The sequence below is a fragment of the Papilio machaon genome, chromosome 23 (genome assembly GCF_912999745.1).
Source record: "Papilio machaon chromosome 23, ilPapMach1.1, whole genome shotgun sequence".
Taxonomy (NCBI): domain Eukaryota; kingdom Metazoa; phylum Arthropoda; class Insecta; order Lepidoptera; family Papilionidae; genus Papilio; species Papilio machaon.
The window spans coordinates 897512-924239 of NC_060008.1; the positions used below are offsets into that span (position 1 = coordinate 897512).

Genomic DNA, 26728 nt, shown 5'->3' on the forward strand with positions numbered 1-26728 from the left:
AAATAAATAATGACAAGTGTTAAATAGCTCAACCTTTTTCTATATTTTATGTTAAAATAAAAATAAAGTATAACTACCATGCCTTTTATATGTCGAGATGGTTAATGATAATTAATAACCAAATCACACTATTTTTGTAAATTATGATAAATAAAAATCGAATTAATTTCAAGCCAACAATAGACATGTCTTTTTAATCTTCATAGTTCATACAGTATATGTTTATTTTAGCTTAACATTATACATAAATATAACCACCCAAATAGGGTTGGCGACATTCAGTCGGCCGGCCGTAAAATATTAAGCCAAAACTTTAAGGTTTATAAAAAAGTGTGCCAACCCCACGTGAGTGGGAAAAGGCCAGGGAGATGATAAACATTATATGTAGAAATTTGTATAATAACGCAGAATTTTATGTCACTGTTTAAGATTTTATAAATAAATGTTTTGAATGGCATTTATTATTAATAATTTCCATTCCGCTATCCGCGTTCTCTCAATAACAAAACCGCTTCACTCTTGGTCTTTAATCTACCGCAATCTGCTTACGCGGCGGAGATGGGGGAGTCAGACATCTTTAATAGCTCATTCGGGGCTATGCAAATAATTTTAGCGAGGGGAGGAGAGGACAGAGTAGAGGTGGGAGGGCAGGGGAGAGCCATACGGGCTTTGTCTAAGAAGAGTAACGAACCGTAGCGCTCCTGCGAGGCATCTTCAAACGGGTTCGGAGGCTTATTTCGGTTATAAATATGAAAATGTCATCTACGGGGTGGTTGAGAGTGGTTACGGACTATGTGGCGGGCAAGGGGCGTGTCCTCTATGAATTTTAAATACTTCAGAGGCGTGTCGGTTTTGTAACGAAATCTTAGCATTTGTTATATATAGTACAGTGAGATTATTCGAAATGTAAAGCTTTTTCTCCTTAAATTATAGATTGTGGATTCTCACAGTCAACACCTAATTAGTGTCTCTTTACTTCTTAAGCGTGGCGATGGATTCTACTTCATAAGTACTACTATGCTTTTGTTTTAGTTTTTTATTTTTGTTTTTTAATTCCAGGCACAACGACACTGGCCAGCGAGTACGCGTACGCGGCACCATACTCCCAGTATTCACCTTACGGTGGCCCCTACTCACACACCACCGGCCTGCTGTCCAAGTGGTGAGTAAGAAATGTTCCAATTTTTTTGTTTATCTTACTTTATTCTTAGCTGTTTATTATACCGTGATAGATTCGAGCATTTTGCGAGTTAGTGGCTAGTAGTAGAAGACGTGATACATCTCTATGATGTTACGGTTTATTGAAATCTTTGATTCGAACATTTGATTCATGATAAATTAATAGATAGACCTCTTAACAATAATTAATGGTATTTTGATTGTTATGGCAATCTTTAGCTCGGCTTAATTTAAATAAAATGGTTTTATAATGTTACTTACAAATAACATAGAAAAACAAAATTGATTCTAGATCGTCAGTTAAAATTGCCAACAGGCAAATTTGACTATTTTTAACTAACTGTAACTAACGATTAACTAATGTTAATTGTATATTATCTTGTTAACACATTTTATCCTAAATCCCGTTCTCTCGAGACGGACTTCAACGTAGCCTTTGACCGCACGTACATTACATTTCTGGCCAGATTTTACAGCCTTTAAACCGTTGGCCCATTTAACAAATGCCGAGTTACAAATGGCCGCGTGTACAGAATAAATCTGTTACGTTTTATCACTCTGCGCCGCTAGCCGGGCTTGCTTTCAGAGGTGTGCCTCAGGGAGATATGTTGGCGCCTGCGGTTTTCCTGCGTTTTAAATTTCAACGTTCTTCATTTGTTCTGCTCGAATTTGTTGCTAACGTTTTGGTTAACGCTTAAATTTATACTCTCTGTGTTTATTTCGAAACGAACCAATATATAATTACTTCAAAAAAATTAAAGCTGACTATTAATTGAAAAGTTTTCATAATCACAAAAATTACACAAATTACGGTTTGATTTTGTCAAATGCGTTATAATTTGTAGACATAGAAATATCAGAACCAAAATTATTTTCTAATTATATACACAATATACATCATGTTTCAAATTTTGAGGCATCGCAATTGACAATATAGTTGGGGAAAAAATGTATCAAATCTACTGTAAAATTGATGTCTGATTCTAAAAACGATATATCAAAGCCGATGTCAATTCAGTTATTCTTTTTGATCCAGAAAGTTCAGTTGACGACAATATCAGATAGTAATATACTATATCCTCATTTTTATTTTACAACCTGATTTTGAGGCCCCATCTATGTCGATGATGTTTTTCGTTCTCTTCATATTTTTTTTAAGGGTTGGTAATAATAATTGTACATTAATAGTTATTTTTACGATGTTATACCTACCCTAAGATTTAAAATAATAGATTCCTTATAAAATACTAATGATACAGTTTTATATTGTCCTAGAAATCTATTTAAATGTAAAACAAGCTATATCAATTGAAACACAATAAATGAATGCACTTTCGCACATTTGTCGTCCTTTCCTTTATTCCTCCCTAAGGGCCTTAGACAAAGGGCCGGGTGAAGTCCCGAGGGGAGGGAGTAACTTATGGGCATTAAATTTAAGTGATTCTACTCCGATCGCTTTTAAAGTTTTTCTAGCTTAAAGGGGAGATTGGAAACCCTTGGTTCTGATTTAAGAGTAGAAGTCAAGTTACAATTTTGTATACTTGAATGAGATTTAGAAATTTCACTATTTTTTTTACCTGATAATTTTTGAATTCATATTCTTTAGATCTTATTAAAAATTTTAAACTAAGAAATTCTTAATTTCTGAGTCTATTTCGAACAAGAAAAATTTGCTTTCTGCTGTTTTTTTTTTCTTACATTTTTTTTTTTTGCAGATATCAGAGGACGCCGTGCCAACAGTAGCTGCCGGCGAGTTGCAACGAACAAACAAAGTGATATCTGGACACTTCTATATGTATATCAAATTGTGAGTGTTTTAGTATAAACAAAACTCAATCCATTCCTTTAGAAAATCTCATATGTAGATAACAACTTATTATGTACAATTGTTAAACTTTTTTTTTTAACTTCTGCGGTCAGTATGCTACCAATGCTTTCTCAAATTGTTACATTTAATTTAGCGTTTCATTTATAATCGTAAATATTTAGTTAAATGAATTAATGAGAGAGCCAAAGTGTTTATAAGATCTTTCATTTAGTCTAAGATGTAAATAAATGTATGTTAATGATATTAAATGTAATTACATTTAACGTTATAAATTAGTTATTATTCTTTTCATTTTCTTTACCTCAATCTAGCTACAAATAGTATGTAGTTATTTAGACTTCTTTAAGTTTAGTAAAATTCAATTTTATTTAGATGTCTTGTGCACAATTGAAATACAATATTTTTCATAGTTTAACTTATTTTATGTTGTTAAAAAATATTAATTTCTTATCGCTTATTTATTAATGCTTCCATAGGAAGTTTAAGATCTAAAGTAAAAGGTCTTTTTGACCTTGAATTGTATAAATGATAAATGAAATTACAATGAGATTATTTGTGTTTCCTTTTTTTTACTTTTTATAATTAAAAAGTTAGCTTATAATTGCGACAAATGTATACAGCAAATTTATTTTGAACATCGCTATTACAGATTATTAATATATTAATGTGTTCAAAATATTTTATTATTATTATTATTTTTAAACTTTTGCATTATAAATTAAATGATTCAAAATCTTTATCATTTCCGTCCATTATTTTATTAGTTAATATTATTTTGTTGTAAATATCGCCTTAGTAATTATATTATTGTTTATTTTTTTTTGCCGTCTTTCTTTCCGCAGCTAGAATATTTCGTATATGTTTCATAACATGTTTAATTTGTTTCAAAAACATTTAACATACAGTTTAGAGATGCGCCAAAGACTTTGAATATTGTATTGTCTTTACATTAAGGTGTGTTTAGATAAATTACACTGTTGCCAAAAAAACTGGATCACATTTAACAATCAAAATACATCTTCCAACATTTGAACATGACATTTGTAGGTGACAGTTGTTGCATTTTGAATGCTGTATAATATGACGTCATTTAAACTTCAGATATCGACGCTGGAAAGCATAAACGCTGTAACCCTTGAAATCGCGAATATGTTTTTCACACGTTAATAATTTCAAACATTATCAAACGATAATGATTTTATTATAGGTTAGCACAAACTACACAACATTGCTAAATACCGCATGCTTGTAGGCGTATCAGCTCACCAGTTATCATTTTTTGGCTCTCCTGTAAAGTTCATACTTTCGGGGTTACAGCGTTTTCGCTTTCCAGTGTCGATATGAACAGTTCGTGTTCAGATTGAGTGGAATACTCGTATATTGGTCACTTTTACAATTGCATCAAAGTAGTATGAATAACCGTGATACTGGATCTAATCGTTGGTTTCTGAGACCAACATCTCTATATAAAACATATCTTCATTCAACCTTGTTATTATTTTTAACAATTAAAATAACAGTATGTTTTAAAGTGAGACTTTGGTTTAAGAAATCCACAATAAGCAAATTGATTCTGGTATAATAAGACATTTATCTAAGCACACTTTTACAGCTGTTCATTTATATAAAGTAGCGTATGTATTACGAAATGCAATCTCATTGCCAAAGATGCAAGGATGTTCGTCTTCTAGAGTCTTTATTATATTTTTTCTTATAAAAATAGTATTTTTCAGGTCTAGTTATAAAATAATTGTATTTCAAAGACTAGGATCATCTTCCATAATATATCTTAATTTGAAGTTTGTTATTAATAATTTTTAATGCATGTAATAGTTGTTAAAGAAGTCTTATGTTGTAAAGGTTATCGCTCATTAAAACTGTATGATGTAACAACGTCATCACGTGTCATTAGAACATCAGATTTTTTAGCATACTCAGTCTCTCACGTATTGAACATGGAAATGACGTAACTCAAAACTACGGGAAATCTTAATAAGTGATGACCTTAAATTTTACCTAGAAGACGAAGTCCCAGTGTAATGTTTCTCTTTTTATATTATTTTACATTTCTCTTATGTAATTTCGCTTTTGATTTTTCGAAAGCATATCAATTTAGTGATATATAAGTACTGACCTCTCGATACACTCTGGACAGGTCACTGCTTGGGAATTATAGCTTTGGAACTTCGTTCCAATTTTAAAGCGCCATTTGAACTTACTTTTCGGCTAATTACACCGCTATTAACTATTTCCGTCAGCGTCCAAATGTCAAAAATGAAATAGGCACAATATATCACGGCTTAGCCTGTCCAGTAATATAGAGGTCAGTGAATAAATATAATTCAATTTTGTTTTAATTTGTACTAAGTATATTTGTAAGGCAAACGCACCAGTACGAAATAAAGGCATATGAATTTATAAGTAAACATTTTTTATTTACATCCCTAATTTGAATATTACTAATTATAAACGAGTTTCCATTGTTGAAACATCTGCATAAAAACATATAAATCTAACTCTGTGAAACAGATGGATTTAATCTAAACATCAAGCATCAAAAAAATCTATAACTTCAAAATTATATCGACAGAAAATTAATAAAAAAAGCGGTTTTATAAAAAGTTTTTTTGTAAAAGACTCTTTCATTTAAGTACTTTGGATTTTCAACAGAATTTAAGAAGAAACTGATTGACAAAAAGAAGAAAATACGTCAAAGTGACGTTTATTTATTGAAAAAAATAAGTAACATTAAACTGAAAATTCAGAAACGATGTAATTTATAAGTGTCAATCCAAGCTATTTAAAAAGCAGTGTAAACAATGTAATTGTGAAAAAAGCAAGAAAAAGAAAGAACGATGTTAAATCATCACCATCTGAAACTTAGTATGCAGAATCCATTTTTTACAAAATGAATCCACACAACAATAAATATAAAGAATCGGACTTGTCCGAGACCTCAATGGATCAGGACAGTGAAGCCAGCTTAATCATCATCCCAGACTCCGAGGACTCCCGAAATACTTTATATTCCACAAACGTTGATGAAATTTATTCAAATTCTGGCGGGATCTTAAACTACACAAAAGTGATTCCCGAAAATAGGAATTGTAAATCAACAGAAACCTCTTTTATAGAAGATAATTTAACAGAAGATTATTCAAATTATTCCACAGAATTGTCAAAAACACTAAGTGATAACATCTTTTATAGCAATGAGATTATCGAGCCGTATCCTCAAACGTTTTCCGTGCGTCCCGCTAACCTGGGAGATCAGCTTACTGTCAGGAATGTACTCAATACAAATGTACTTAAAGGTGAAAACTCTTCGAACCTCACAATTGATTTAACAGATAATGATAAGACACATACCATAGTTCCCTATCTATGTGGAAATAGTAGCCGTAATAGTAACCATTCAACGAGTAGTTATCAAAGCTCTTGTAAGTCTAAAAAACAAGAAGAATCTAATGCATGTGTTGATAAAACTAAAGCAAAAGTGTGTGAAGGTAGCACTAAATCATCTCAACCAAAATCATGTAAAATTTGTAATGATTCCAATATGAGTTTTGAAACTAAACAAATTTGTGCTAGTATTTTTTCCAGTACAAGTGTGGCATCTAAACGCCACGTTCCAGGGTCTGCTATAAGCCAGGATACTAAAGATATCTGTAGAGGTTCGGCTAAATGCTCAAAGAAAGGTGCGGCTGCTGAAGTAAAACATTCTTGCACGACTATTGACTCAACGAGGTGTTGTGCGACTATGCTGAGAGCGCCAAAATGTGATCCGGATGCTTTGAAACCGCCACCAAAAAAGGAGAGAAAAGCATCTTGTTGCTCGATTGCGCCCCAAGCAAAAAAATCTCTCTCCGATTTGCAAAAGTGTCCATACTCGGACGAAATACATAAACCTTCTGAAACTGATTCTCAAATTAAGTGTCCATTTAGAGATCGTTCAAATACTAAATTTTCCAATAACCAGAATAACCAATCAGAATATCAAAAGTGTCCATTTAGAGACGGTTCAAAATCTAACTCTAATAAACCTTCTCATTCAAACAAGTGTCCTTTTAGAAACGATTCGAAATCTAACTCTCCCGATAACCTCAACACACCTGCTGGTTTCGAGAAATGTCCATTCAGAGACGATTCAAAATCAAAACATTCCATTTGCCAAAATAAAAGCTGTGCTGCATACTCTACTTCGTCTGACAGAAGAGATTCTACCAACGTAAGCGCTGAGAAGGTAATGAGTTGTACAGGGTCTGAAGAAAAAAGAAAGGAATGCAAAAACAAACCGAGGTACTGTTCGAATACAATGATCTTAAGCGAGTCTGTGACTATGATGGAAGATCGTTTCTCAGTTTTGAATCTCGACAAATGTCCGTCGAAAATAAACATAGAGAATATGCAATACATGCAAACGGAATCTCAAGGTCAACCCTCGTCTAACGCCATGGAGGAGGAAACGCTCAGCGCACACAACTTACTGACGGAGTCGCAGAGGAATATCAACGCATATTACGGCTTCAACAGCAAACCTACAAACGTACAAAACTGTATGAAAATTAAAGTTATTCCTTCTACGGCACATTTAACAAATAGCGAACTGAGTGTGATTAAAACGAAAGGCGATCGAAACGAAACGATACCGACATGTAAAATCACCTCGGATGATTTCACTTCGATGGCTAAAGGCTTTTTTGGGTGTATTTATGCTAAAACCAAAGATGCGACGACCTATATAACACGTGAAAGTTTCAGACTTTTAGATGCGGCCAACCATAAGACTCAATCATGTAACACAGACGACACTTTAACGCCAGTTAAGGTTTGCGAAGATAAATCCATCGAGACGCCATTAAGCTACTTGATGCGAAATAATGGTTTACCTTTGGCGATGGTCGATCAAGGTACGAGTAAGAACGAGAAGCGTAAACGTGGGACTAAACTTGGCGATGAATCACCACACGCATCTTTTTCAACTGTAAACCTTTGTTCTTGTAGTAGGAAATACAAGTCACCGGACTTTTCCAACATCGCTGTCCAAGAGCCACCGCAGCAAATAAACAGCGTGTTTACAGCTATTAAATCGAAAATATTCTCGATCTTCAGAGATGACGATACAGCGACCGAATCGTGCAAGTCGAAAAACTCAAAATCCAGTTCACTATCTGAAGATTCGGACGACAGTTACGAAAACGAGACTGTTGAAAGCATGCTACCAAAAAGAAACTGATTATCTGTTTCATTACAAATTATATCTCAATCCAATATTATTTTGTTTAATTTTCAGCACACTTACATTGTGTACGCTAAAAGTTCATTTTAATTAAAAAAATTACAAAACAACTAAATTAAGCTTAGATTATTTTTAACGCAACAAAGTTGCAAATTTTTATCAGTTCCTTCTTTCGATATGTTCTTTTAAAAACAATTATGGAAATTGATAGAATAGAATTTAATCTAAGCTACAAGAGAGCTGATAAACTTTAGGTACTTAAAATGCTGTAAGGTAGCTAAATATCTTTAATTAAATCTTAACTAAAATGTCACTGTTCAAATGTAACTTTGTTGATATAGTCTTTCACCTATAAACCGTAAATGCACCCATAATGTAGTCGTTGCGCATGGAACTGCAAAAAAGCCCGCGGTTAAAAGTTAGCACGATTTGTTACGTTGATACAAACCTTCATGCAGCCAGAAACTACTGGCCACTTTCTTTATCCTCTAATCTAACTCATCTGTCATTAATTTCTCCATTTCTATCAATATACCTCTATAGTAAAAGCAAGACAACATTTTAAATTATACCATGTAACTTATACCATATTTCATATTCATCAAATTCAAAATGTCTGAAGATAATTGCAACGAAAGCAAAAATATGCAAATGAGATGTCTTCCGTGTGTGATGCCGTATACTGAGAACATAGAGAATCTAGGACAGGCCGGAGCCAAGGGAAAGACTGGGAGGAACCAACCGAATGGTCCATGTCACGGAAAGATTGATGATATCGACGGTTCCTGCCAATGTAATCCTGGACGACCTTGTTGCAATTTCGAAGACGTTGAGAAACCAGAAGAACCATAAAACAATAACGCAAAATACATAACATAAATTATAAAGTAGAGTGGGCTAAAACGGTACCAATGATGGATGATCTAACCATTTCTCTATTAGAGGATGTAAAACGTAATGTAACCAGAAGAAATAATTTTGACGATTGTTTAGACGACACTGAAAAATATCGTATGGAGCTTCTTAAAGATACAAAGGTCAAAAAGAATAGTAAGTTACAATTTTAAATAAATGAAAGTAAAGACCAAAATAACTTAAAAGGTATTTACGGGAAAAATTTAACAATTTACTTACATGTATTGAGGTGTTAAATTACATTAGAACTTTTTATCAAGAAATATGGTTGTATTTTTAATTAGTATTATAAAATTTCAACTGCGAACACTGCAACTAAAAGAATTAACTCGCGAAACATTATTTCAGATGCAAGTAGCGTCATCTATGTAAAACCATGTGAAAACAACGATCCTTCGCAGCCCTGTGGAACGAAGTATAATTTCTATAAGAGGCATGTATCCACACCGTTCCTTTGTTCGGAGAAAATAAAGAACCCTGTGATTGTAAAGGAGGAAGACAGAATCGAAGAAAATTAAATGTATAAAAGTACTGTGTAATAAAGTAAATTAATAGGAATAACTTGTTTAAATTACATCATTGAATTACTTTACAGTACACAATAGTAGTTTTCAGTAATATCTGCTGCTACACGAATCATAAGCTTTCTTACCACCTAATATGTATGTTGAATATTAAAGTTGATCACTTTAAAGTCATACAACTTAGTTTTCAGAATGATTGATTTCGATCATAATCTGCTTAACACAATAGTTACAAAGATTAGAAAAGACATTCCGATTATCGCCAATATTTTGATGTACATATTTTTCAGCTTCCTCTAAGCAGACTAGTTTAGCCTTGTTTAGCAGGCCTAAAGAGACTGGCACATTTGAGTAGTTACCTGCTCCGTAAAAAGAAGATTGACATCTGACAAACAACATCACTCAAAAGCCGGCAATAAATTTTCAAAATTAATAATAAACAAGCAAACCATGACTGATATGCTCAATGTAACATGAAAACAAAAAAATGTCACGTTGAACCAACCCCTGAACCTCCCCCGCCTGATCCGTGCAAAATACAAAAGCGCAAACAGCTCGAGAAGGCTGGAGTGAAGATCTGTGAGAAACCACCCATCCCGCAGCCGCCTCCGCCGCCGGAGTGCACGGCCATCTGCATAGAAAAGGTAAAGAACCCTCCACTTGCAATAAGAAGTCACGACTTGCCGGTAGTGTGCGAGGTCGAGCGCCAAACGACGGGAACCGCCAGGTGTGACGACATCGAGGCCGTGGTCGCAGCGCACCCTGACCTGCCCTGGCCCGGCTGCCCGCCCACGCCCACCATACCACCACCGCCCACGCCTGATCCCTGCGAGGAGCAAGCCAAGAGATACAAGCTAGAAGAGTGTAGAGAAAGAATGAAAAGATATCGAGAATAAAATGGACCCCTGTAAGACACCTAAAAAGAAAACGTCAAAGGAAAAAGCTAAAAATCCTTGCCAAATAAAGAAACCGTTCTTTGAAAATATTTTGGATAGATTTCGAAGTAAACAAGAGAAAAACTGGCAAACGACAGGTAAGAAAAAGTCGAAAATAAATTTTGAGAAGCGTATCGCGAAACTAGAGAATCTGATTAAAAAGCTTCAAAACGAGATCTGCGAGCTGTCAACGAATGCAGAGACGTCTTTGAAGGAGATGCAGATGGCCAACCGCGCATCAGCTGACACTCCCTACCTAACAGTGCAGGGTTCCGGCGCCAGCGCGTACTCCTGCACACAGTGCCAAGTGAAGACCGTTGCCGTCAAAGATATTAATTTTACACGTGAAGATATTGAGAAAATAACCAACAAAATCCCGGAACTACAAAATCTCTTCGATTTCGAAGAATCATGTTGTTCATCAGAATCGAGAAATAATACAAGTGAAGACATGGACAAAGATGATTATGAAAACATAATGGAGGAGGAAGTTGACAAACTAATATACGAATTGAAATCTGAAATACGCAACAAACTTGGGCCCACGAAAGGCAGCGGACCAAAAATAACTGCTTCAAACGATGAAATGGAATGAAACAGTACAAACAAATTATACTAATATTAATAGGAAAGTTGTTGTTTTGCTATATTTTGTTATGTAAATGATGACAAAAACCTTGAAATAAATTTAAAAAAAAAAACTGTTTTTTTTTATCACGCGATTTCTCTTAAAGCAGATCTGAATTTTCTGGATGATTCATTTTATCATGCAAAGAATAGGAAAACAATATTAATATTGAAACAAAATTTTTACCTTAATTTCTCATGATTTTAGAGAACGGAGTGGTTTTTCGCTTTCTAATGACATAATTAATTTGTAGTTTGTCGTTCACATGATAATAGATGTCGCTTTTTTCAATTTTTATTTACGTTTCAATTGAAGAGGTCATAAAACAAAAATTAATTGTTTTAAAAATTTATTAGCACTAACAATAATATATTTTATACAAAATACAACTTTAAAATATATCTATATACTTTATAATACATATTATCTAAAGAAGCGATAGACGATGACTAGAAAACGCAATTTCTCATATAAATGGAAGAAACATTAAGTAACATATATAACTTATGAATATCGAATGTTTATATGAAATATGAGAAAAGATATACAGATAGCAAAAAATCGATTACAAATTATATAAATTGCACATTTTGGCACAAAAGTTTATAAATATACTTTTTTCTATATTTTCTTCTTTCAATTTTAAGGCACATTGCCGTACATATTACATCAATTTTTTAAACAATTATTAATACAAGAACTTTTTACACATATTTATATTAAAAGGCAAAACCAATACACACCTTCAGTTTTAACTAAGGGTCTATCACGAATTTTTGCGATATTCGTTTTTGTCATCAAAATTTGTATGAGATTTGTCGTAGTACTTTAAGCCTGATACAACTCTTTTACAAATTTTGTTGATGACATCACAAATGTTTTCTAGCAAATTTTCGTACTAGGCCCTCTGTACAGTCTGACTTTACTGTTAAAACTTACTTGTGTAGACAAAATCTAGAATAACTACAATTAAAATCTTGGCTACAAACGTATGATTTAACTGTACAGTTCGACTGTTCAGTTAAAACTGAAGATGTGTAGCTGGCTTAAGATTAAGACCTATACTTTCTACTTTCAACGTAAATATTTTTGGTACATATAAAAACAATCCTTGTCGCAAAAATAAACATTCCAATAGAAATAATAACTTTCCTTATTATACAACTATAACAGATCAATAAATAACAGAATATAAAAAAACCGAGTAGGCTTCCACTGTTGAAATATCTAAACAAGATATTTCTCATTAAATTTATAAAAACCAATCAATATGTTCATAATCAAAATAAATTTCAATTAATATTTTTATGGTCTAATGTTTTACTATTAAATTTAATAGATTCTTTACGATTTTTTATTTTTATTTAAAATTACATTTCTTTTGGACACAATATGCGAGTTATAAAATTTTAGTTTTCTCTCTATCTCCATTTACCCTGAAATCAACAGGCACTCAGTCATTCAAATATAAAAAAAAATCATTTAAAAATATAAAAAAAAAATTGTAATTTAAATGAATAACATTTACTAGTAAAAATAGTTGGAATCACTGATCTCTATGAAAAGATTGCTTCGAAATAAGAGCATTTGCTTCTTTCTTATTTAAACGCGCCTGTTGGTGTTACTCACATTTAATTCTATCTCTATTATTAGTTCGAATGCAGCGCCAAAATGGCCGACATCATATAAGCACAAAATACCATGTCATATAGCCTATCCATTTATAGAGGTCAGTGGTTAAAATATTTCTTGGAAGAAAAATATCATTGGTCATAGATTAAATATACGTCGTATATTTTTTAATAAACATTTTTTTAACTTGCAACATTGTAAACAAAGCTTCACGTTACCACACTAAAATATTCTATTTACAAAATCAATAAATCTCTCCTCAGCACCAGCCCAGCCTCGGGCAGCCTAAAACCCTAAACGGGTACAAAAAAACCTATACGGTTGCCAACCAATATAGGGTTAACTAGAAGCCAAAAAATATAATGCTGTTAAATTTATTTTTTTCTCGAAGGAGGTTGCATTGGTGGCTGATGGAACGGATGATACTGTCGGGCAAAAATGCTGTCCTGAAATAAATATAAAATAATTAAACCTAATGTATTGTTGTTTCATTTTATAACTAGATGGCGTTAGTTTTTATGGAGACTTACCACTTCGCTCGGTCCGTTTCCAACAATGTTCATTTTCCGCTCTTGTAGTATTATTTGATTCGCGGCGCTGTAAAAAATCATCTACATTAGGTACAGTAATTTTATATTATTAGTGTAGATTACAAATACCATAATCAAATTTTATACAAGTCGACAGAAAGTAATTTCACTGGATCCTATAAAGCAGAAAAGATCCAACCAACATTGAGATATTTTCAAGTAAATACGATTTGAAATTTAGAAGTGACTTATTAGAATGAATGTTGGTACATACTCGTATATAGTGTCATAGAGTTTTGTTTGGTGAATGTTCTGAGATAATGTGGGTCTTTTGTGCGTATATAAAATTCGATTAGTAGATTATTACTATATAAATAGACGACAAACTGTTGGTTGGATTTTTTCTACTTAACACTGATGTTAAAAAAGAAAGAAAACCTCTTATAATTCTGATAATTAGACGCAAAAATATACAATTTTATGTTACGGTGTGGTTCATCAACTTATTGCTTCATCAATGCAAACGAAGAGCCGTGTTAAAGTTCTATGCAATATGTAAAGTCCTCACGTGTCCATCTCCTCCTGTGTGAGGTCGAGCGCCTCTTGCATCTCGCGCGAGGTGCTCTGGATGAAGTCCTTATCGCAGTACTTGCCCAGACCCTGCTCCATCAGTACCTGGAAATACACGATACGTACTTCATCATACAACGTGACACATATTGTTGTCTCTATTTTTTCAAAAAGGATAAGAGGGATGACACTATGATTCTTATAAGAGATTCGATCGAAACCATCATTTATGCGACTTCACAGGAGTACAATGGCGGTAGACTGATAGATCCCGCAAAATCTATAGCTGAATGAATCTCGACTCGTAATACCTCAAAGAAACAGGCTTTAAATTGAATCTATGTTTTAACATTGTCTAAGGCTGCTGCACAGATGGCCCACTCTTACGTTGCAACGCGATTTCACAGAAAACATGTGTGAAGCTTGTTTCGTGTGCTGAGTGTGCGTATTGGAGGTCCAATTTACGTATTTCCCATTCCATTGTTTTCTATTAAGAAAATTTCCTAGATACTCACTCGGGCGATAAGGCTCTCCGCTGGATTCTCTACACAATAAGGCACGGCGTCGTTCTGTCTGGGTGTTTTGTCACGATCTGCACACAACAGTATAACACTAACATTTTCAATAAATACATTATTAAATATTCTAAGATCTTTAGTTCCATCTTTGATTAGTCTCAACAAAAACATTTAGAAATCCTTTTCAACATAACTATGAAAGAAGAAAAGAAGAAACCAGTATTGTTTCACATAACCCATGCTACATGCTCTACTAGACATAGAAAAAAACATGTTCAATGTCTAGCTTCCGTTTACAATGCAAATATAAATCAAATTACACAGAAAGGTTTATGTTACGTATTTCTACTTACAGAAACATTTTACCTACGTTAAGTTACATGTTACGTTTAATATTGTTAGTTTAATTTAATGTTATTCTTTGAAAATCAAACAAAATATAAATGAAAAAGAATAACAAAAGTAAAATTGTATTAAAATAAGAAGCAACATTGAAAGAACTAAATAGAAACATAACAAATATGATAACACAATCACAACACACTAAATCCAACTTACGGTTGTTTCTCATATTCTGGATTAAATCGTTGGATGTTTTTCTGGAAATTTGCACTTAATTCAGTACTCCATACTGGTATCATTATTGAAAACTGATCCTAATTGTGTTGAATAACTCAACTTTGTAATAGTTGATGTAAGTGAAACTAACATTGCGATAAAACAGTAATAGAAAAAAATGTCTAATCCATCCATTAAACATTAATCTAAGATACATCTAAAGAAAGGCCTACCTTATATCTGTGTCGCTGCATTTTTATATTACAAGGTGGCAAACAAGCAAGCGGCCACATGAATTAAAGACAAAAGAGAATAACCTTCCATGCATCTCCTCCTCCATCAAATCCACTTTCATATCCTTTCCTTATAAGAAAAGGGTTGGGAAGGAAAAGAGGACTAAATTTAGGCATTAGGCATTTCTATACAGTTCAATATTTAAAGGTGAACATAAACGGTTCTCTTTAAAAATCTCTATCTTTATACTATAAATGCAAACGTTTAGATGGATGGATGTATGTTTGTTAGAAGGTATTTCCAGAATCTCCGGATCTTGATGAAATTTGGCAAAAACGTAGAACGTTTTTTAAAGACGCGTGGTCGGAGTCGCGGGCGATAGCTAGTCATCTTATATATATAAAAGAAAGTCGTGTTAGTTACACCATTTATAACTCAAGAACGGCTGAATAGATTTGACTGAAAATTGGTGGGCAGGTAGCTTAGAACCAGGAAACGGACATAGGATAATTTTTACCCCGTTTTCTATTTTTTATTCCGCGCGGACGGAGTCGCGGGTAAAAGCTAGTTAATAATAATGACCCAGTATGAAGTAACATTAAAGATTTTAATGTGCCATGATGTGACATACAACACGTACAACATTTACGAAAGAAAATACTAATAAAATTAAAGGAAACAATAGAAAAAAATATAAATAAAAATGTAAATTTACAAAATTACTAAATAAAATTAAGAAATAAAAAGTACGTATAAAAAATCCGGGTTAAGAAAATATTCCATAATTTTTGTTCTTATTTCAATTTTCTAAACCCTCATATTTTCACTTATAGATTTATCAAACTAATGTATACTTACTCAATAACTTTGAATATTCTCTCCGAGTCCTTGCCGTGCAGTAAAGGCTGCATGGCTATTTCTTCATCACTTTGATGTCCGTCGTCAAATTTACTTTAGAAATATACAATAGAATCCATTCAGTACAATAAAATATTTTTTTTTTAATTTTATTTATGTAGTTTTAAGAGAAGCGTTCGAGACACATGATGTATACCAAATTCTTTGTTTTTAAACATAAAAATATATTTCACTGTTCAAAATAAGTTTTCAAATACAAAAATGTTATTATCTCATAAACTTTTGCATTATAATGTTTAAAATATAATTTTATTTGAATTTTTTTGCTAACTCCCGCAAGGTTCATTCTTTGGACCATATCTATTATAACGATTGATGTCGAATTTTGTTCTTGTTATTATTTATGAATTGGGTCAAACTATTGTATATTACTTTTACTTATTATTCCAAAATAATGTATACTTACGAATCGTCCTCTGGCATTTTCCCATCTAAGCCCAATTCTCGTTGCATCATCAAACTAAGAGATTGACCCTTAGATGCTCCTAAAATAAAAATTTCCATAAGTAAGGAAATTATAAAAGCAAAAAAACTGTAAATTATAAAATGTTTAAGCACCACTTGTAGTTCGACAAGTAGTTTTATTTAATTTGGGAAATTATTTTAGTTTTTTAAAAATGCCATCATGCATTTCGTTGTTTTTTAGTTTACCTTTACCGTTTGTTTTCTTCTCAGGCCGTGGAGTGGGCGGCTTATACAAACCTTCTCGACCACGTTTTTTAAACGTTGTCCACACAGCTCCGAATAAAGTGTGATTACGCTGTAAATTTTCAAACACAATTACTTAATAATGTTGAATTGAGTGAATGAATCATAAATCGTCATCTAAGAAGCATTACTCACTTAGAAAGAAAATGTTTTCTTTCGTATATGTTGGTTTGTATGACATTTTCATTGTGTCATTCAGTAACCTAAACGACTGATTTTCATGAGTAACGTATCATTAGTGGAACTCACCCTATGCATTGGTTCCACAGCTTCTGGAGTAATCTCATCGAGGTTACCGGAAATAGCTCGTTTGAGTTCAGGTCCTGCTTCGTGTAATGTCCTCAGACCCGCTTGTAGCGTCATCTGGTTGTTCTGAACTGAAGCTGCTGCGGCTTGCTCCTTACGTTTCCTAAACCTGTTACACAAAATTAAATCTGTTGGAAGGATCAAAACTAGGCATTTTTTAAATCTTTTTTGGAATCAAATGTTCCATCTATGTTAGTAAAATTTACCATCTCTGTGAGTGAAAGATTACCTCTATTCCAAAAACATGTCTTCTCTATGTGAATTCAATAAATATCAATATGTTAGACAAAGCCAATTGTAAAAAATGCCGATTTATACATGCAGAATTCCGGAACACAATATCACGCTATAACACGCAAAATGTCAGCAAAACAAAAGTGATTGAACGATGTATGTGCAAAAATCGAAAGCAAGTGATTGAACAACAAAAAATGTTACACACGGAGAAAACATGCTTTGGAACGTTTAAAATATTGAAATTGAGAAAATCATGCTGTAAACGCTATTCGGTAACAATAAAATATCCTCGAAAATGCAGGAAAGCTGAAAATAAAACATTTCATGTACATAGATATACAATCGTCTTTAATAAGAAGATAATCTTTAGAATACAAAGTTCAAGCAGAAACCTTAAAATTCGGAATCGACTTTATGGTTATAATCGATTTCTTCACATCCCTAGTACGCACTGAATGCTTTCAAAAATAGATAAATCGATATTTGCCAAATCGTAATATTCAGTCGATTTCATTTTTCATTCGTTATCATTTCTTATACTTAATCATTAGACTAAAGGCGATTGTATCAATGTCTAAGAATTCAAGAGCATTCGCAATCAAAACTTCCAAAAAAAGGGTAGAAAACTTTGAAGCCAGGCCTCGGGTTCATTGACAGAGCGATGTCACATTATCGACCAACAAACACCGGGGACAAAAGCGTAAATACAGCAAATTTGTTTTCGGAGTTGCTTATACTTTGGTTCACTTACGCATGGTTCCTATAAAATAGAAATAATTAATGTTAATTTTGAAGATATTCATTAATTTACTCGTATTGGATTGGGAATGAAAGAATTACATTCTGATATCAAATTTTCAATGATTACTTATTTCTAGGTTAATAATGTTCCTTTGAAATCAAGAATGTGAGTGGAAACAATGATAGGTAAAATTTAGAAGAAAAACTACAATTTTTATTAACAATTCCATCGACAATTAGCGATATTTTAGTACTTAAATATAGATATTTATTAATAGAATCAGTTTTTATTTGTAGGAGTCTACTCCTCGAAGATAAAAAATAATGAAGACGTACCTTCTGAAATAATCTTGTATAAGGAAGGTGGCATAGAACTTGCCCACAGTTATTTCATTGGGGTCTCCTGGTGGAGGAACCACTTGGTCTAGAAGCTTCGGAGACGTCCTCTTCCAGATTTTTTTGATGATAGCTCTTAATTCTGTATTGCACTCGTCTATGACTCCTGTTTTATTATGGATTAGTTTAGTAAAATAATGCCGCAAAATTATAAGTTAAAACCACAATCATTTTATAATTTAGTTTTCAAATAAACAAACGTAATTTTTTATAACAAAATCTCGTATTCAATAAATAAAACACATTTTAAGAGTCAAAATACTCAAAAAAGAGCATGTTACTCAGAAGTTTAGGTAAAAGCCAAGTAAAAACAACATTGCAGTTTTCCTGGAAGTACGAACATATAAAAATACGTTAGTCTCCAAAGCAATAACTATTGTATAGAATTCAAACCTGTAGTTTTGATCTGCAGTTGTGTCCGTACGACAGCAAATAGTGTCGCATTGAAGTTGACTGTACCATCTGAGTTTAGAGGCATATTCATTGATACTAGTCGCTTGCACGCGGTGCGATGCGGGCATAGCTTGCCGAAACCTAAGAAACGGATTAACATTTCCTGTTATATTTTGTCCTCAAGTATCCTCCAAATCTTCAATACTAAAATTGTAATACTACAAGATGTTTCTATAAAGCTTTCAATCTTTTTTTATTATTCATATTTCAAAGGATGTAATGTTGGTAGGACAATTTTTCTACTAAACTATGTCGAAAGACGTGTGATTTTCCTCACGTATTTTCTTGATTGTTAAGTGTTTTATGTTTACCTAAAGGTGGGCTGATTTTCCTCAACAATGTTACCACGTCTAAATGCTTGATCCTTCCTTTAGCATCCGGATCGTATTCACTCCACAGCCTGTAATATAAAGTTATAATTTTACGTCGTTTATGGCCAAATAAATATAAAATCAGTTTGAAGAAACGTACCTGACGAATTCATCCAGGTGATGTGGTCCCAGTATAGACCAGTCCCTCGTTAGATAATCGAAGTTGTCCATAATTACGGCCACAAATAAGTTGATGATCTAAAATATTAAGATATTTAAATATGTTTTAAATTATTTGATTTAGATTTAGATGATTGTACTAATGGTTTAAAAAAATACTAACCAGAAACGTACAAAGCAGAGAGAAGGATATGAAGTAAGGAAAGGCAAGGATAGTGCCGCAAACTTCTTCTGAGATGTCGGTGGCGTTGCCTATACAGCGGACCTGTTCTCCCGGCAGCTCCGCGCCATTTGGGGAAAGAGACATCATTATGTCTTGCCATGCTTCACCTGGAAACAATGTATAGATTGAAACACCAAATACTCGCTGAACTTAATTTGTCGTCTAAGTGCATAAATCTTGAAAGTATACTTGAAAATCGTAATTAAAAATTTTCCTCAAATTACCTGTGGCAGATCTAAACAAAACCATCACTGCACCGCCGAATGTTCTGAAGTTATTGTTCCTTGATATTGTATCTGAAAACTCCACTCTGCCGAATAACTGTAATTTTAAGTTTTAAGTTAGCAAACAAACGAAAACTACGCTGATCTACGCATATGACATTGAATAATAAAAATACCTGCATTCCAACCACAGCGTAGATGAAGAACAGCAGAACAATCAGTAAAGCAACATAAGGCAGAGCTTGGAATGACTTTATGAACGTCCATAGAAGAGTCCGAATTCGTTCACCTCGAGATAGAAGTTTTATCAAACGCATTGCACGAAAGAGACGGAAGAATGTTATATACTTCAGTCCTATTGTTTGTGTGTTCTGGAAAATAATAAATTTAATTTTGTTATGAAAATAAAACAAATTTAAATAATAAAAAATATCTAAAATGCAGAAGGATTTCTAACTTTATCCTGGTACTCCTATTTTGTAATTCAACATGCATACGTTCATGCGTACATGTTCCTTAGTGATACTTTCAATATAGTCTTTTTAAAGTATTTTACTAAAACTTTTATCACAAGTTCGTCTTACGTCCCCGATCAATTCTGCTTTAAACTTTTGCAACATGCATAATTTTTATTACTCTCTTCAAAGATCCTTTCAAGACTCTTGATACTTTCTCTTCAATTAGATTAATCAAGGAAAACAAAGACGTACGGACAAAAGAAGAGGAAATTGAAAATATAGTTAGAGCTGTGCTAAATGTGTGTAAAATTCTAAACAACAACTTAAGGTTAAAAAATATTTATGGGTATTCCAAAATCTACAGGATTTTATATATTTTGAAATTTCATACCTCCTCATTTCCGTTAGATGGAATTATCTGAAAATGTGAATAGGACGATATTATTTAATCAGTTGTAACTTCAAAATCTATTCCATAGTTTTTTATTTAGTTAATTTCTATTCTTTCACACTACAGTTTGTGTATTTTGGTTACAGTCTTTTTTCTAACCAAAATAATTCAGATCGTCCTTTTAATACAAAGACGAATAGTAAATCAAATAATAATTGAGCCACAAAAATCGTGTGTTCTGAATGTGCAAGTTAGTCATAGAATAAAACTAGAAAAGAAAAAGAAACAAACAAAAGAGAAACATATTATTTACATTTAGTTTAATAACTTACACCACCAGGCATCAGCTTTGGATTATTTTCATTTGCTTGTGTAACTACGATATCTATAATACTGCCAACCACCAAAATGAAGTCAGTCGTGTTCCAAGCGTCACCGAAATAATTCTGAAAAGAGCATTCATGCATTTAGAGGACTTAGATTATTAGACATTGTTGCAAATTCTTTTAGCTAGATAATGGAAACTGAGGATGACAATATAATTGAATCTTTAATGATAATGACGATCATATAAATACTGTGGTTTTAATTTATAGAGCAAGATATCATTACTTACTTTAAAACGGAATGCTGCTAATTTGAAGATAAATTCAAGCATAAATACTGTGGTCAGTAACATATTTAGGTAATCCAATACCTGGAAAAAAGGTCTCTAATGTAATTTGCACAATGAATTATGTATTACTAAAAACCACACCCTGGTAAAATAACTATAAGATATTGTTTTTCATGTAGCATAAACGGCTTTAACAATTTCGAAGTCACAGAAATTCTTCCCCAAAATGATTGCTAATAAGATTTTACTAAATTATAATCACAGAATGGGTAGGATAGTTTTTTATAATAATTATAAGTATTTACCCTCTTGTACTCCGGCGAGGCATTATGAAACTTCATCATGAGCGCGATCGTATTTAGGACGATAAAGAAAAATATGACGTACTCAAACCGTGGTGACGTCACGAACCACCACGTCTTGTATTGGATACGATGCTTCGGTATGTACCTGTATGAAATAAACTGAATCAATTTAAGGATTCGCATATGCTATCCTCATCATGTTCCCGGTATAGTATATACTACTCTTCCATATGTCTCCATCGAATGTCACATGTGAATTGTCTACCTTCTAACGCATATCCTCTTTAGCATCATCCATCCATACTTTCTTTGCTCTAACGCAGGGCCTTTGTAGCTTAGAATAAAGTATAGTTTAACATTTAGATTTCTACTAATAAAAGTCGGTGAAAAGGTGGATATTTAGATTCCTCATTCGATTTCTAATTAAGATACCATGATTATAATCTAAATTAGAAATCGATACTTATCTTTACAGATTGATTTTACACCATAGTTATCTGTTAGATAACATGTTATGGATCAATAAGTTAGTGATGAGATGCTTCATGATACTTTTTGGAATATCAAGATTACAATATGTAAGCCAAACGGCATTGTGAGGAATCCAACTGACTCTTTTCAACACCAAAATGATTACAAAAACATAGTCTTATTATGTTTTAAAGAAGTGAGAGGCTTAAAATATGTTTAACTAGCTTTTACCCGCGACTCCGTCCGCGCGGAATAAAAATAGAAAACGGGGTTAAAAGTTATCCTATGTCCGTTTCCTGGTTCTAAGCTACCTCCCCATCAATTTTCAGCTAAATCAGTTCATCCGATCTTGAGTTATAATAGTGTAACCAACACGCAGTTGAAGTCTATGGTTAGGTTGGATATGTACATTAAAATTATTTTACCTTCTAACTGGTTTCGCTTTGAGTGCGAACTCAATGCAATTCCTTTGGTTTTTATCCAATTCACAGTCTTTGAACTCCTGCTCACCCTCCTTTTGAAATGTCACTATGACGAAACCGACGAATATGTTGACCTGAATTAGAATAAATTGATAACATTTACAAAACATAAAAGTAATTCATTTTTGATTTGAAACACGTTTTTACAGTTTTTTTTTTATTTCAAAATGAGATACAATGATAAATTATTTTCATAAAAAATATATTTTAACATCAACAGATTTTTAAACGATTTAATGGGACTAATTTTAGTTTTTTTTCTTTCTCACTCTTTTCTTGTGAGGAAAGGAGAGTGACACTGAGGAGGGGACTGATGGGCTCTGCTCTACCTATTTTCCTTTTAACAACTGAAACCTTAAAATATATTTTGAAAGATATCATATGAGATACATTTCTTACCATAAAGAAAGCAATAACAATTATATAACTAATATAAAAGAAGGCAACAAGAGGCCTTGAATTCTCAATTGGTCCATGATCCTCATCGTTAGAGTCCATTGACGTTGAAAGTAACCTGAAAAATAATTAAAGAACTAAATTACAGAATCCTTGTTTAAAGAATAAATCTCTTCAATAAACGTGACAATATGAAGAACCGAAAGTATTTTCAAGGTAGAAAAGGAAAGAGAGAAAGTAAAGAAAGTCGAGAACTTTCAAGAAACAATTAAAAGAAGCAAGTCGCAAAAAAATAAGTTTATTACTCCAAAAATAAGAACAGATTGATGAAATACTCAAGAAGGGTGGTATTAAGAGCACCCGAATCCAAGATTTATGACTGTAAAAGCAGGAGAGCTGTATCAGGACCGCGACAAAGAAGGTCCTTTGTTTCTTCCTAACTCTCTGAATTACAGGCGTGAGTTGTGTCTTGATTTCAATACTTACAATGGCCAACCTTCAAATGTAGAAACAGTAAACAAAGTAAGCATTCCATTAAGTACATCATCAAAGTTGAATTTATTTTTCATCCAGACTCTATTCTGTATTGATGGCTTCTGGTTCTCATACACGAGGTAAGATCCACTAAAATCAATTTTAAAAGTTCATTATACTTGTTAAAACATTTGGTTTCCACCGCTTAAACACTCACAAAAACATCATCTCATTCTTAAAACACGGAAAATATTTTCGATCCGGACCCCACACAGACTCTTCGATTTAATTCAAAGTTTGCATCGAAAAATTAGGATTTGGACTCTAAGTCCCAAAATGGTCGATTGAACTTAAAGCATTGCTAATTCTCACTCTGTTTTCTTCTATTGATCTAAGTCAGAATGAATAATAATAATTGATCTTAAAAGTAGGTAATTTGGCCATGGGGGATCTGAGGTAACAGTTCATTTTGGAAAATGGGGCCACTTATCCAAAATAGTTGGGGATCCCTGATTTAGATAAATAAAAAATATCCTTACCGGCATTCTTGTTCTGTGACTTTAGTTATATCACTGCATTTAAAAAACTTTCCCTGAAATCAAACTCAATTTAGATCATAATTACATTAAAGCAAAGATATTAAAAAAATCAAAATTATCACCTGACCTCGCTTCGTTACCAAACACAAAGCAAAGCACACGATAAACATGGACAATGCAAAATGAACCTTGTAGTGATAACAATAAAGGCAACAATAACAAGGGTGACAAACAAAAACGTACCTTAAATAATTGAATGCCCAATACAGCAAACATAAATTGTAACATATGGTTAATAACGAATATGTTCCCAATGGATTTAATAGATGCAAAAACACATTTGACAACATACTATGTTATACATTTTTAAAAATCATTCCACATTAAATATTACATTACCGGATCACAAGGTTTTTCCACCCGTTTATGCCAATATCGTAGAATATTTACGTGTGCAAGAAAATGAAACAAAAAAAAAACAACGTTAGAAACTTAAAATTTAAAATTGGAATTTTGCCTGAGAAAGAAAAAATCGAACATAACAATATGCCAGTGTCCTGATCTGACCGTTAAAAAAGGTACAAAAAAACCAAAAAAAAAAACACAATAATCAAAGTACCTCACGCGAATTGACAGAGTGAAAATGTCAAGGTAGGGGTGAATTGTGCAAATTAAACACAGTAAAGCTTTTTTACTCTTTTCTGAGTCCAAAAAATCACATGTTTTTAGATTATAACAAAAAATAAACACTTCAACACCTTTGGGCTGTTTTATTATTAAAAAAAACACAAAATCATGCAAAACCTATTCAGCGATATTTTGGACCCACGGGCAAAAGCGAAAAAACCATTTTGTTAGTAATTCTAACTTCGTAATAAAAAGAACAAAAGCCGCACACACACGAAACGAAATCAGATGACTTTATTTGCAATCTGTATTAATTTCTATCATGAATACTTACTTCGAGAAAATATAAAATTTACGATTGACCCAAAGGTGTCGTTCACAGATTAAAAAAATTGCAATAATTTTTAAATATGTAAGATTATCGTCGGCCCTACCTTGAACATTTGCACCCCCATTACCGCGAACATGAATTGAAGAAGATTTGTCACCAGCAAAATGTTGCCAATCGTTTTTATAGCAACAATCACGCACTGAACTACGTGCTAAAAACAATTAATAAAAAAAAAGAACAATTCCATTTACAAGTACTAAAATATTACCGAACATATTTCTACTAAAGTTAATATGTAAAGAACTAACCTTTAGTCCTTTAGCTCTATTAATCGCTCTTAAGGGCCTCAAAACTCGGAATACTCGAAGAATTTTTATAAATGATACATTATTGGACCTGTTAACATATAAATGAATTTATTTCATACACTTAAAACCTCAATCAGTAATCCTATTGTCACACACAAAAATCCTTTAACCACTAGCTAGAATATCTATGATCATATTATTCTGGAAATAAGTTGTATAAATCACAGCCTGTATTAAGTTAGGAAAATTTTCAATCAAAATTAGTTAAAAATATACTTTGGAGTATAAAGACATAAACATTGAACTCTTACCCAGTAAGTGAGACGAGTGAGACGATAACGACCAATAAATCCAGTAGATTGAAAGCGGAGCGACAGAATGCATCCTTGTGGAGTATGAAGCCGTATGTGATTAACTTCAGAATCAACTCTATAGTAAACACCGTTGTAAAGAAGTAGTCGATCTTACGGAGGATCTGGAATTCATAATTTTACTTACTCAGTAAACAGATTTGAAGGTAATGTTAAAGGTTACAGTAATAAATTACTATGATGAAAATAAACATGTGTTGAAAATGATGGTTAAAAAAATAATTCTAAGACAGGCACCAACGCCAATTTTTATCTGTTAAATTGATATAGCCTTTATTACTTTATAAGTGAACTTAATGATACATGTAAAAATAATAACAATTCTATACCCATATGCACATCAGAGGAAACTAAAAAGTAGATGAATTCCAGTGATAGAGAACATGACTTATGTTTGAAAGAAAGAACCACAAGTATGACATCACCTCATTAGTAACTCCAGTAGGTACTGGCTCCTCCAAAGCCAACATAATAGATGACGCTAAAATGCACAACAGGATCAAATTCTTGAACCACGAGTTGTTTTGAACTTTGTAACATGTTACTCGAAACCTGGAGATTTAAAATTATCATTTAACTTACATTGATTTGAAAACTCAAGAACTTTTTATGAATCTTAAACAGATAATTGAGAGCTACTTAAGAAAAGTCTATCTTACTTCTTACTAATATTATAAACTAGCTTTTACCCGCGACTCCGTCCGCGCGGAATGAAAAATAGAAAACGGGGTAAAAATTATCCTATGTTCTTTTCCTGGTTCTAAGCTACCTGCCCACCAATTTTAAGTCAAATCGATTCAGCCGTTCTTGAGTTATAAATAGTGTAACTAACACGACTTTCTTTTATATATATATAAGATACGAGTACATAGAAGATGCAAATGTTAAGATGGATGGATGGATGTTTGTTTGAAGGTATCTATAGAACGGCAGCATGGATCTCGATGTAATTTGGCGTAGATGTAGAACATA

The 26728-nt window shown here is 32.8% G+C and overlaps 3 protein-coding genes across 10 annotated transcripts in view; 2 read left to right on the top strand and 1 right to left on the bottom strand.

The window, feature by feature from the left end:
- Window positions 1–3099, top strand: part of LOC106707557 (paired box protein Pax-5) — a 71190-nt gene extending 68091 nt beyond the window's left edge. For all 3 annotated transcript variants that reach the window (XM_045683663.1, XM_045683665.1, XM_045683664.1), the window contains exons 11-12: window positions 1060–1162; window positions 2895–3099. In XM_045683663.1, the coding sequence (XP_045539619.1) occupies window positions 1060–1162; window position 2895 (104 nt within the window). In that variant the 3' untranslated portion in view covers window positions 2896–3099. The remainder of the gene's footprint in view (window positions 1–1059; window positions 1163–2894) is intronic.
- A 6986-nt stretch (window positions 3100–10085) lies between these two features.
- On the top strand, window positions 10086–10594 carry LOC106707516 (wiskott-Aldrich syndrome protein family member 1). The gene has a single exon (XM_014505203.2). The coding sequence runs from the start codon at window positions 10159–10161 to the stop codon at window positions 10579–10581; it is 423 nt and encodes a 140-aa protein (XP_014360689.1). The 5' UTR covers window positions 10086–10158; the 3' UTR covers window positions 10582–10594.
- Window positions 10595–12786: 2192 nt separating this feature from the next.
- The window catches only part of LOC106707301 (voltage-dependent calcium channel type D subunit alpha-1-like), a 43156-nt gene continuing 29214 nt past the window's right edge, over window positions 12787–26728 (bottom strand). Inside the window, exons 20-48 of one of the 6 annotated variants that reach the window (XM_045683758.1) lie at window positions 26182–26308; window positions 25697–25860; window positions 25386–25473; window positions 25181–25288; window positions 24120–24172; window positions 23593–23730; window positions 23110–23224; window positions 22654–22784; window positions 21758–21902; window positions 21453–21533; window positions 21169–21282; window positions 20837–20863; window positions 20164–20358; window positions 19988–20084; window positions 19704–19870; window positions 19521–19618; window positions 19361–19449; window positions 18990–19130; window positions 18537–18702; window positions 18211–18219; window positions 17166–17331; window positions 16866–16968; window positions 16615–16693; window positions 16149–16241; window positions 15057–15097; window positions 14496–14572; window positions 13979–14085; window positions 13411–13477; window positions 12787–13326 (exon numbers count right to left, since the gene is read on the bottom strand). In XM_045683758.1, coding sequence (XP_045539714.1) covers window positions 13255–13326; window positions 13411–13477; window positions 13979–14085; window positions 14496–14572; window positions 15057–15097; window positions 16149–16241; window positions 16615–16693; window positions 16866–16968; window positions 17166–17331; window positions 18211–18219; window positions 18537–18702; window positions 18990–19130; window positions 19361–19449; window positions 19521–19618; window positions 19704–19870; window positions 19988–20084; window positions 20164–20358; window positions 20837–20863; window positions 21169–21282; window positions 21453–21533; window positions 21758–21902; window positions 22654–22784; window positions 23110–23224; window positions 23593–23730; window positions 24120–24172; window positions 25181–25288; window positions 25386–25473; window positions 25697–25860; window positions 26182–26308 — 3058 coding nt within the window. In that variant the 3' untranslated portion in view covers window positions 12787–13254. Of the gene's footprint in view, window positions 13327–13410; window positions 13478–13978; window positions 14086–14494; window positions 14573–15056; window positions 15098–16148; window positions 16242–16614; window positions 16694–16859; window positions 16969–17165; window positions 17332–18210; window positions 18220–18536; window positions 18703–18989; window positions 19131–19360; window positions 19450–19520; window positions 19619–19703; window positions 19871–19987; window positions 20085–20163; window positions 20359–20836; window positions 20864–21168; window positions 21283–21452; window positions 21534–21757; window positions 21903–22653; window positions 22785–23109; window positions 23225–23592; window positions 23731–24119; window positions 24173–25180; window positions 25289–25385; window positions 25474–25696; window positions 25861–26181; window positions 26309–26728 lie in introns of those variants that run through there. The other 5 variants (XM_045683757.1, XM_045683761.1, XM_045683760.1 and 2 more) reach the window with 5 other exon arrangements.

Bases quoted from the DNA above. Each gene is read 5' to 3' on its own strand.
- LOC106707516 (XM_014505203.2), top strand. From the start codon at position 10,159: ATGAAAACAAAAAAATGTCACGTTGAACCAACCCCTGAACCTCCCCCG.